Source organism: Lithobates pipiens, unplaced genomic scaffold (assembly GCF_037356315.1).
Source record: "Lithobates pipiens isolate NorthernLeopardFrog02 unplaced genomic scaffold, aLitPip1_a1.2 Scaffold_18, whole genome shotgun sequence".
Taxonomy (NCBI): Eukaryota; Metazoa; Chordata; class Amphibia; order Anura; family Ranidae; genus Lithobates; species Lithobates pipiens.
Window position 1 is genome coordinate 614,155,760 of NW_027507758.1, and position 12,070 is coordinate 614,167,829.

The following is a 12,070-nucleotide window of genomic DNA, read 5'->3' on the forward strand; positions in this document are numbered from 1 at the left end:
GACTCGAACACGAAGCTCATCCCTAGTGATAAGATATTAAGTGGCCCGGTACAGACCAGATCTTTCCCAAATGTGAGGGCGGAACTGTCAGTATTGCCCCTAGGAGCCAATAATCCGATCCTTCCTTTCCTTCTCCCAGTGCAGCTTGTATAAGAACAATGTGTACAGCAAGTTTTTACAAAGCCTTTGCAGAGCTTTCATCCAGCTTTTAGCAGCTTTGTAAAAGCGTCCATCCAGTTTGTACACACTGGGAGTAAACAGGGTGTGTGTAGTACATCCTGTCCTTCTTCCTCACTGCTGTTCCCCATCTCATTTGCCACTAATGGCTGTCAAAATGAAAGCAGGGAGTTCCTGTGTAAACTCCCTTAGAAGCTGCTTCTGTAAAAAAAAGGATATCTAGCACAGTGTTTATAAACATTGTTCAGATGTAAGATAGAGAGGTAGAAAGCAACATATTTATGAATATTTTTCAGACAGGAGATAGAGAGATACAAAGTAACATTGTTTATAAACATTGATCAGACAGGAGAGAGAGAGAGATACAAAAAGTAACATTGTTTTTAAACATTGATCAGATGGGAGATAGATACAAAGTAACATTGTTTATAAACATTGATCAGATGGGAGATAGAGAGATACAATGTAAAGAAAAATGATAAACATTGATCAGACGGGAGATAGAAAGATATAGAATAACATTGTTTATAAACATTGATCAGACGGAGATAGAGAGATTCAAATTAACACTGTTTATAAACCTTGATCAGATGGGATGGCAGCATAAATTTTTTTAGGACATCAAGCCAACCTTTTGCAGTTAAGGCCCCTTTCACATGGGCCGTACTCATAACACCCTTGCAACCTTAACCACTTCAGAACCCGGAAGGATTTATCTCCTTAACCACCTCAAAACAGTGCAGTTACACCCCCTTCCTGACCAGACCAATTTTCAGCTTTCAGCGCTCTCACAGTTTGAATGACAATTACTCAGTCATGCAACACTGTACCCATATGAAACTTGCGTCCTTTTTTCCACACAAATAGAGCTTTCTTTTAGTGGTTTTTAATCACTAGTGAGTTTTTTATTTTTTTGTGCTATAAATAAAATAAAATGTACATTTTGTGAAAAAAAAATGCCTTTTTCTTTGTTTTTGTCATAAATTTTTGCTAATTAGTAATTTTTCTTCATACATTTTGGCCAAAATTTATACTGCTACATATCTTTGGTAAAAATAACCCACATTAGTATATATTATTTGGTCTTCGTGAAAGTTATAGAGTCTACAAACTGATCAGGCCTTCAGTACATCAGGTGTATCTCATTTCTTGAGACACTAACAAGTCAGGAAAGTACAAATACCCCCCAAATTACCCCTTTTTACAAAGTAGACATTCCAAGGTATTAAGTAAGTAGCATGATGAGTTTTTTTAAGTTGTCATTTTTTCCCACAATTCTTTGCAAAATGAAGATTTTTTTTTAATTATTATTATTTTTTTACAAAATTGTCATATTATCAAGTTATTTCTCACACGCAACATATGCATACAACAAATTACACCCCAAAATACATTCTGCTACTCTTCCCGAGTACGGCGATACCACATGTGTGAGACTTTTACACAGCCTGGCCACATACAGAGCACCAACATTGATGTAGTACCTTCAGACGTTCTACGAGCAAAAATGACGCATCTCATTTCTCAACCACATATTACACTTTTGAAGGCCCTGGAGTACCAGGACAATGGAATTTCCCATAAAATGACCCCATTTTGGAAAGCAAACACCCCAACGTATAATCTGTGAGGCATAATGAGTCTTTTGAATGGTTAATTTTTTTCCAGAAGTTTTTGGAATATGTGGAAAAAAATTAAAACGCGTTTTTTTTACACAAAATTGTCAATTTATGAGATATTTCTAACACATAGCATGTATATAGCAAAAATTACAACCCACAACACATTCTGCTACTCCTCCCGAGTATGGCGATACCACATGTGTAGGACTTTTACACAGCCTGGTCACATAGAGAGGCCTAACATTGAAGTAGTACGTTCAATGAATGAAGGTGTAGAATTAGGTGTGTCACAGCCAAGTGCTTCCGGGAACTCTGCTAGCGGTACACCCACGTCTGATTATAGCAGGCAAATGTCCCTGCCCCAGCTGCTGGACCGGCGAAAGAAGTTCACTCCCAGCCATCCACATGCCCAGCGGTTGAATACTAGCTTGGCTAAATTGCTAGCACTTCAACTGCTGCCTTTTCAGTTGGTAGACTCGGCCCCCTTCCGTGAGTTTGTACAATGTGCGGTTCCTCAGTGGCAGGTCCCCAAACGCCACTTTTTCTCACGGAAGGCGATTCCGGCTCTCTACCGGCATGTGGAAGGCAATGTCCTTGCCTCGCTGGACAGGGCGGTCAGCGGTAAGGTGCATATTACCGCTGACTCATGGTCCAGCAGGCATGGACAGGGACGTTACCTGTCTTTCACGGCCCATTGGGTCACTCTTCTGGCAGCTGGGAAGGATGCAGGACAAGGTGCAGTAGTGTTGGAGGTTGTGCCGCCACCACGCCTCCAAAATGCTACCATTGGTTGTGACACACCTCTCTCCTCCACCCCCTCCTCTTCTTCTTCCTCCATGGCCTCTTCCAGTGCTCTGTCCTCAGAACCAGCGGTGCTTCGTAGGCGTTCCAGGGGCTACGCAAGTACACAGGCAAAACGATGCCATGCCGTGCTTGCGCTGGTTTGTTTGGGGGACAGGAGCCACACTGGGGCGGATGTTTTGTCAGCTCTGCAGGGGCAGGCCGAGAGGTGGTTGACGCCACACCAGCTTAAGCCAGGAATGGTGGTTTGTGACAATGGCACCAACCACCTCTCCGCCCTCCGACAGGGACAACTGACCCATGTGCCCTGTGTAGCTCACGTCCTTAACCTGGTGGTGCAGCGGTTCTTGGGCAGGTACCCCGGCTTACAGGATGTCCTGAAGCAGGCCAGGAAAGTCTGTGTGCATTTCCGCCGATCATTTAATGCCTGTGCTCGGCTGGCTGAGCTCCAAAAGGAGTTGAACCTGCCCAAGAACCGCCTTATATGTGACATGCCCACCAGGTGGAACTCAACGTTGGCCATGCTGCAGCGGCTGCACACGCAGCAGAGGGCCATCAATGAGTACCTGTGCAACTACGGCACCAGGACAGGGTCAGGGGAGCTCGGTTTTTTCTCACCACGCCAGTGGGGCATGATCAGGGATGCATGCACTGTCCTGTCACCGTTTGAGGAGGCCACAAGGATGGTGAGCAGTGACAGTGCATGCATCAGTGACACTGTACCTCTTGTCCACCTCTTGGAGCATACACTGCGTGGAATAATGGACAGGGCACTTGAGGCTGAACAGAGGCAGGAAGAGGAGGACTTCCTTGCCTCTCAAGGCCCCCTTTATCCAGACAGTGTTCCTGCTGTGCCACCCATCACACAGGAAGAGGGTGAGGAGGAGGAAGAGGAGGAGGAGGATGATTGTGTCAGCATGGTGGTGGAGGCTGGCACTCAGCATCAGCAGCAGCAGTCTTGTAGGGATGATTTACAGTCCCAAGAAACACGTGGACTTGTACGTGGCTGGGAGGAAGTAGCTGCAGATCATGTTGTCCTTAGTGACCCAGAGGACTCCGGACCGAATGCCTCAGCTAACCTACGCTGCATGGCCTCCCTGATCCTGCAAAGCCTGCGGAAGGATCCTCGTATTCTTCGGATCAAGGAGAGGGACCATTACTGGCTGGCCACTCTCCTTGATCCACGGTACAAGGGTAAGGTTGCCGACCTTATCTTGCCATCGCAGAGGGAGCAGAGGATGAGACATCTCCGGGAGGCCTTGCAGAAAGGTCTGTGCAACGCGTTCCCAGAGACTGGGAGGTTACAAACTCCTGGTCCTGGACAACGTGTTGCTGAGGCATTGGTCAGAAGGAGCAGTGGAGAAGGTGGCCGTCTGACTGATGCTTTCAGACAATTTTTTAGTCCGCAGCCCCAAGGTATGATCGGTTCCAGCAACCATCGCCAGCGTCTGATTTACATGGTGCAGGAATACCTAGGGGCAAGGTCAGACTTGGACACCTTTCCCACCGAAAATCCTCTGGCTTACTGGGTCTTGAGGATGGATCACTGACCAGAGCTTGCACAGTATGCAATTGAGCTACTGGCCAGTCCTGCATCCAGCCTTCTTTCGGAACGCACCTTCAGTGCTGCTGGTGGCTTTGTTACCGATCACAGGGTGCGCCTGTCCACCGAATCAGTTTATCGACTGACCTTCATCAAGATGAATCAGTCTTGGATCACCCACAGCTACCAAGCACCTGAAGCTGATGTAACGGAATAATTTTTTTTGAAATACCACATCCCTTCAAGACTGCCTATGCTGATGCTGAGTGACTGTCCTGTTATGTTGATTGTCTATCCTCTTCCTCCTCCGCTGATATGTTGGAAGAACATTTCTGGTTCTGGGTGATGCCTAAGGCCCAATTTTTCTGCCCCTGTTTAACAGGGGCGTTTAATTACAATTTTTGATGCAATGCTTTGCAGCAGGGCTAATTCCTGCAATAAAACTAGAGTATATGGGAGAGGTTGCAGTGTGGTGGCACCAGCCGCAGTGCTTAAGGCCAAATTTTTCTGCCCCTGTTTAACAGGGACATGTAATTACAATTCTTGTTATAATATTTCACAGGAGGGCCCCTTCCTGTGCCCACCCAGAGTAACGGTGAGGACTTATAGTGTTGTGGCACCAGCACCACAACCACCAAAGGTCAATTTTTCTACCACTGTTCAATAATGGCATGTAATTACAATTCTTGATATAATCGTTCACAGCAGGGCGCTCCAGCGCCCACCAAGAGTCACTTTCAGGGCTTACAATGTTGTGGCAAAACCAACACCTTGTTCCGCCATTTCTGCAGAGCATATAGGGCAGGCCCCTACTTTCAAACATCCAATTTACAAACATCTCCTACTTGCAAACGGAAGGAGACAACAGCAAGTGAGATGAAAAAAGATGGACGACAAAACAAATTATACAGGGGTGATAACCCTTCCCTATGTTTTCCAAAAAGCTTAAAAATCATTTTTTTGACTGGAGCTACACTTTAAAAATGTACCAGTTGAAAATTACAAACAGATTCAACTTAACACAACAAACCTACACAGTCCCTGTCTTGTTTGCACCACCTGTATACTGCTGTTCTGAGTATATAGAGCCTGGGGGCCACACGCATTTCCTTTTTTTAATATGGGTACAGGGTTCCCCTTAATATGCGTACAAGACCCAAATAGGCTGGTAATGGGCAGGGAGGGCTACCCATGCCATTTTTCTCAATGATTTTCAACCATATTGCAGGAACCAGATATAACATTAAAACCGAAAGCAGTTTTAAATGGTGTTATTTCCGTTTAATGTCATTTTGTGCAGGGACTGTTCTAAACACGGGAAACACGTGGCACTTCACAGGCATACTACAGACACCCCCCAGGCACCATATTTAAAGGAATATTTCACTTTTTTTTTCACTTTAATCGTCATTAAAATCAGTGCTCCCGCCAAAACGGCCATTTTTAAAAACATTTTAGGCATTGACCCATGTCCCCTGGGGCAGGAGCCAGGTCCCCAAACCCTTTTTAGGACAGTATCTTGCATATTAGCCGTGAAAATTAGCACTTTTAATTTCGAACGTTCGAGTCCCATAGACTTCAATGGGGTTCTAAAGTTCGTTCGAATTTGGGGTCCGTTCGAAAGTTCTGGTACGAACCGAACCGGGGGGGGGGGTTCGGCTCATCCCTAATGACCGCCTTTAACACCAGGGATGGACATTATGAGTATCTTGTGATGCCCTTCGGCTTATGCAGTGCCCCAGTGGTCTTCCAAAATTTTGAAAAACTAGATCTTTCACGACCTTCTGTATGTCTGTGTTATTGTATATTCTGTTCCATTTCTGGGCTGTATAATCTCGTCACAAGGCCTCCTCATGGACCCAGCCAAACTTCGGGCCATCTCCGAGTATCCTCAGCCCTCTGGTCTTAAAGCCACCCAATGCTTTTTGGGCTTCACCAATTACTACCGCCAATTCATTCGTAACTGCTCCACCTTGGTGGTTCCTATTACATCTCTCACCCGCAAAGGTGTAAATGCTCGGCTCTGGTCCTCTGAAGCCATTGAATATTTCCGCAAACTCAAGGCAGCCTTCCTCTCCGCCCCTATTCTTCTACGCCCGGACATTACTAAATCCTTTTCTTTGGAGGTAGATGCCTCTTCTCTAGGAGTCGGTGCCGTCCTACTCCAAGCTCAGCAGGGCAAGTCTCAACCTTGCGGATTCTTTTCCAAGAAGTTTTCTGATGCTGAAAAAACTATACCATTGGGGACCGTGAGCTACTCACTATTAAACTAGCTCTTCAAGAATGGCGACATCTTCTAGAGGGTTCTCCCCACTGTATTATCATCTATACTGATCATAAAAATCTGCAGTATTGTAAGTACTGTAAGAGCACCAAAGATGTGGAATTCCCTTCCACAGGCGGTGGTCTCAGTGGGGGGCATTGATAGTTTCAAGAAACTATTAGATAAGCACCTGAACGTCCACAACATACAGAGATATACAATGTAATAAATTGGACTTAATGCACTTGTGTCTTTTTTCCACCTCACCTACTATGTAATTGGGCGGTCGTGCAACGCTGTACCCAAAACAAAAATGACGTCCTTTTTTTTTCCCCACAAATAGAACTTTCTTTTGCTGGTATTTTATCACCTCTGCATTTTTTATTTTTTTTGTCCAATAAACAAAAAAAGAGCGACAATTTAAAAAAAAAAAAACTATATTTTTTACCTTTTTCTATAAAAAATATCCCTCCAAAAAATAGTTAAGGCCAAAATGCATTCTACATAGCTTTGGTAAAAAATGTTTACAGATATTTTAACTACCTGTAGAAAGAATAATATTAATAATGATAAATGTTTTTTTTCCTGCAGTGCTGGTGAAACCGGGCACCTGTCCCGTGGTTGACACTTCTGCAGCATGTTTGCCCACCCCCCCGGCTTGTAACGTAGACTCGGATTGTCCCGGGTCAAAGAAATGCTGTAAAACAAGCTGTTCTGCTGGTTGCCAGGAACCCATCGGTAAGTGGATGACTGTGATAAGATATGTGATAAGATATATAGTGGCCCGGTACAGACCAGATCTTACTCAAATGTGAGGGTGGAACTGTCAGTATTGCCCCTAGGAGCCAATAATCCGATCCTCCCTTTCCTTCTCCCAGTGCAGCTTGTATAAGAACAATATGTACAGCAAGTTTTTACAAAGCCTTTGGAGAACTTTCGTCCAGCTTTTAGCAGCTTTGTAAAAGCGTCCATCCAGTTGTACACACTGGGAGTAAACAGGGTGTGTGTAGTACATCGTGTCCTTCTTCCTCGCTGCTGTTCCCCATCTCATTTGCCACTAATGGCTGTCAAAATGACAGCAGGGAGTTCCTGTGTAAACTCCCTTAGAAGCTGCTGCTGTAAAAAAAAGGAAATCTGGCAGTGTTTATAAACATTGTTCAGATGTAAGATAGAGAGGTAGAAAGCAACATATTTATGAATATTTTTCAGACAGGAGATAGAGAGATACAAAGTAACATTGTTTATAAACATTGATCAGACAGGAGAAAGAGAGATACAAAGTAACATTGTTTTTAAACATTGATCAGACAGGAGATAGAGATACAAAGAAACATTTTTTCATAAACATTCATCAGATTGGAGATAGAGAGATACAAAGTAACATTGTTTATATACATTGATCAGACAGAAGAGAGATACAAAAAGTAGCATTTTTTATAAACATTGATCAGACGGGAGATAGATACAAAGTAACATTGTTTATAAACATTGATCAGACGGAGATAGAGAGATACAAAGTAACACTGTTTATAAACCTTGATCAGATGGGATGGCAGCATACATTTTTTAGGACATTGGGCCAACCTTTTGAGGTTAAGGCCCCTTTCACATGGGCTGTACTCATATCACCCTTGCAACCTTAACTACTTCAGAGCCCGGAAGCATTTATCTCCATAATGACCAGACAGAGCCGTCCTTAATATAGGTTGGACCCTGGGCAAAAAATTTCTTGGCCCCCCACCGTCCATACAGTTTCACTCTCCACCTGCTTTGAGGTGTACAATAAATCGCAGCTAGACTCAAATTCAGTTTCCTGAATCAGATCAGGCAGCAATTGCGATTGGTTGCCAGAGGTTACAGTGTATATCGTTACCACTCACTGATTAGTTGCTAGAGGTTACAGCACATGATTTATGCTTGTTGATTGGTTGCTAGAGATTACTGTACATCAATACTGCTCACTGATTGGTTGCTAGAGGTTACTGCACATCATTACAGCTTACTGACTCCTGGGATCAGTGCATGCCCCGCTATCTCCCCAGTGGAGAGCATCCCATATAGGTGATGGTGGATATGACCTCAGGGGGGCATGATACACATATGAATGCTGTTTCTATTCACATATGAATTCTTCCGGTCCGCTGCTATTTACAGACGCTATTTACATATCAATGCTGGTATTTACATGTAAACACAGGGACTGCAGGTGAGTCACCTGTACACAATAATAGGGCAGAGCTGAGCAGTATTAGTAACAGAACTTCACACTGAGATATCAGGACACAACACTGGACTAAAACCTCAAGAGATGAGGGAATTTAAACTGTGATAGTTGTCAAGTATGGGGCAGCTGCTTTGGGCCCCACAATAATGACAGGGCCCAGGGCAGCTGCCCCTTTTGCCCTGCCTTAAATATGGCCCTGTGACCAGGCAATTTTTTTGCGATACAGCACTGCCTCGCTTTAACTGACAACTGGGCAGTCGTGCGACATTGTAACCAAAACAAAATTGATGTCCTTTTTCCCCACAAAAAGACATTTTTTTTGTTCACCTTTGTCGTTTTTATTTTTTGCGCAATAAACAAAAAAGAGTGACAAGTTTGAAGAAAAAAACTATATTTTTTACTTTTTGCTATAATAAATATCCCCCAAAAAATAAAATTTCCTAATCAGTTTAGGCCAAAATGTATTCTACATATTTTTGGTAAAAAAAAAAATCACAATAAGTGTATATTGATTGGTTTGTGCAAAAGTTATAGTGTCTACAAAATGGGGGATATATTTATGGAATTTTTATTTGTATTTTTTTGTTTTTACTAGTAATGGTGGTGATCAGCGATTTTTAGCATGACTGCGACATTGCGGCAGACAGATCTGACACTTTAGACACTTTTTTGGGACGGGTGACATTTATACAGTGATCAGAGCTAAAAATAGCCACTGATTACTGTATAAAGAAAAAAGCCTAGTACACGAAGCACAGCAAATACCCCTAGGGATGTTACTTCAGATAGACCAGTCAGTAGGGATGGCCTTGCGGTTCGCCCGGCGGTCGGTTCGCAGCAAATTTTGCATGTTCGCAATTCGCCAAACCGGGGGACTTCTGATGCTGTTCGCACGGCGGACATATGTGTTTACATTGTGAAGAACTTTGACCCATGATGACACATCCATCATGGGGTACAGGACAGCCAATTGAGACATTTCAGCACATGGACTATTGGACATACCGCCTACCTTATAAATAGACCTGATCTGGCGGCCATTTTACATTCTTTCTTTTGTCAGTGTAGGGACAGGATGCTGTGTGGAGCAAGGACAGTCAGTTTAATCACTAGCTATTACTATTAGGTCCACAAAGGTCCTTTTAAGGACTGGTATAGGTGTACAGTATATAGGGTTGTACACGTATAATATACTTTCAAATATAGAAAGCCTATTATGCTTGACTGCTGAGCTGAGTGCTGACCAATTCTGCAGCTGTCTTTTATCAGTGTAGGGACCGAGGGACAGTCTGCAAATCACTAGCTACTAGGTCCACAAAGGTCCTTTTAAGGACTGGTATAGATGTACAGTATATAGGGTTGTACACACATAATATACTTTCTTTCAAATGTAGAAAGCATATTATACTTGACTGCTGTGCTGATTGCTGCCCGATTCTGCAGCTGTCTTTTATCAGTGTAGGGACTGAGGGAGAGTTTAGTGTCTGGCGCAGGGACAGTCTGCAAATCACTAGCTACTAGGTCCACAAAGGTCCTTTTATAGGTGTACAGTATATAGGGTTGTACAGGGCACAGTGGCTGCATTTGACAGTGGCTGCGTTTGACAGCACAGTGGTGGCAATTGATGGTACAGTGCAGCTGCAATTAATGGGGTTTTTTTCAGAATTTTTCAGTTTGTTTGCGCCCTCCCAAAAATTTTGAGCACTAGCCGCCACTGCTGGGCACCAGTCCTCAGGAAGGATGTACTGGAAATGGAGCGAGTACAAAGAAGGGCAACAAAGCTAATAAAAGGGACTGGAGGATATTAGTTATGAGGAAAGGTTGCGAGCACTGAACTTATTCTCTCTGGAGAAGAGATGCTTGAGAGGAGATATGATTTGATTTTACAAATACCGTACTGGTGACCCCACAATAGGGATAAAACTTTTTCGCAGGAGGGAGTTTAACAAGACTCGTGGCCACTCATTAAAATTAGAAGAAAAAAGGTTTAAACTTGTGACGGAACCTATTCCCCACACTCCGCTTGAGTTTCCCATCAGTATATCGCTTCCTAAGTCCTGGAACGCGATGCCAATGGATCTGGCTATAGGAACCCCCAAGAACTAGACAGCACCAGTCTTGGAGTACATCAGGAATAGTCTTTTATTTGAGATCTTACACAAATATATACAGCAGGATGACTAAAACCTAACCTAATTAGCATGAGCTAATTATCTAATCATTGACCCAGACTAGTTGTCTGAGAGATAAGACTTTTCAGGGTAAGACTTTACGTCTCCTAGCTCACTGACTGACTATTCAATACACATTACTATAAACATCAACACAGGGTTAATTAGCACAAACAACAATGTGTGGAATACTCTTACAAACCAGACTAGACTCATTGACACAACAGACAGATGGCTGGAGTTCATGACATTAGCATCTAACAGTTCGTGTCCCAACAGTGTGATTCAGTCTATTGCTAATATGGCATATACATATCCAGAGTCTGTGTGTCTTGTGGAGGGGGAGGGGGGGGGGACATGGACCTGAATCCAAGTAACACCACCTCAGGGGTCCCATACAGCTCACAAAGAGCACCGTTCCCCCAAATGCCAGGGCCCATAATCACAAGGCAAGAGGTTTGCATTCAGTCCCTTCCAAATGCCTCGGTCCCATCTAGGTCTGTCACAAACCTTAAAGTACGTACAGGGGTTCTTTACTGTAAGAGTAGCAAGGATGTGGAATTCCCTTCCACAGGCGGTGGTCTCAGTGGGGAGAATTAATAGTTTCAAGAAACTATTAGATAAGCACCTGAACGTCCACAACATACAGGGATATACAATGTAATAAATTGGACTTAATGCACTTGTGTCTTTTTTCCACCTCACCTACTATGTAATTGGGCGTTTGTGCAACGCTGTACCCAAAACAAAATTGACGTCCCTTTTTCTCCACAAATAGAATTTTCTTTTGCTGGTATTTCACCACTTCTAATGTACATATACGGCTGGGTGGGAGCCGTCTACTTCTGATATGACATTCAGGAACGTCCTTCAGAAGAAGGGGGATAGCACGCGCTCATGCCCGAGCAACGGCGCAATCCCAATGTTCTCGTGTCACCCGGAAACGGCGCATCTCGGATCTGCAGGAGGGCTCTGTGATTGGCCATCCTGATCACATGATGGCCGTGTCCACTCACGGCCATCATGTGATGTAAACAAACAGCCGGTTGCTAGGCAATCGGCTCCTCCTCTCCTCACACAGAAGTCATCGCTGAGGAGAGGAGAGCATATCACTGCAGCCGGCTGATGATCAGTGAGTATGAGCTGTTTTTTACAGCTTTTTAATAACTGATCACCAGTCTAGTGTAAACACACAACACACCACACAATGTAAACACACATGTCACCACAATACACATGTCCCCAAATAAAAAAACACATGTCCCCCAC

General features: G+C 43.9%; 1 protein-coding gene across 1 annotated transcript in view; it reads left to right on the plus strand.

The window, feature by feature from the left end:
- Nucleotides 1-12,070, plus strand: part of LOC143986833 (uncharacterized) — a 293,231-nt gene that overhangs the window by 176,953 nt on the left and 104,208 nt on the right. The window contains exon 7 of the mRNA XM_077485241.1: nucleotides 6,998-7,144. Within this exon, the coding sequence (XP_077341367.1) occupies nucleotides 6,998-7,144 (147 nt within the window). The remainder of the gene's footprint in view (nucleotides 1-6,997; nucleotides 7,145-12,070) is intronic.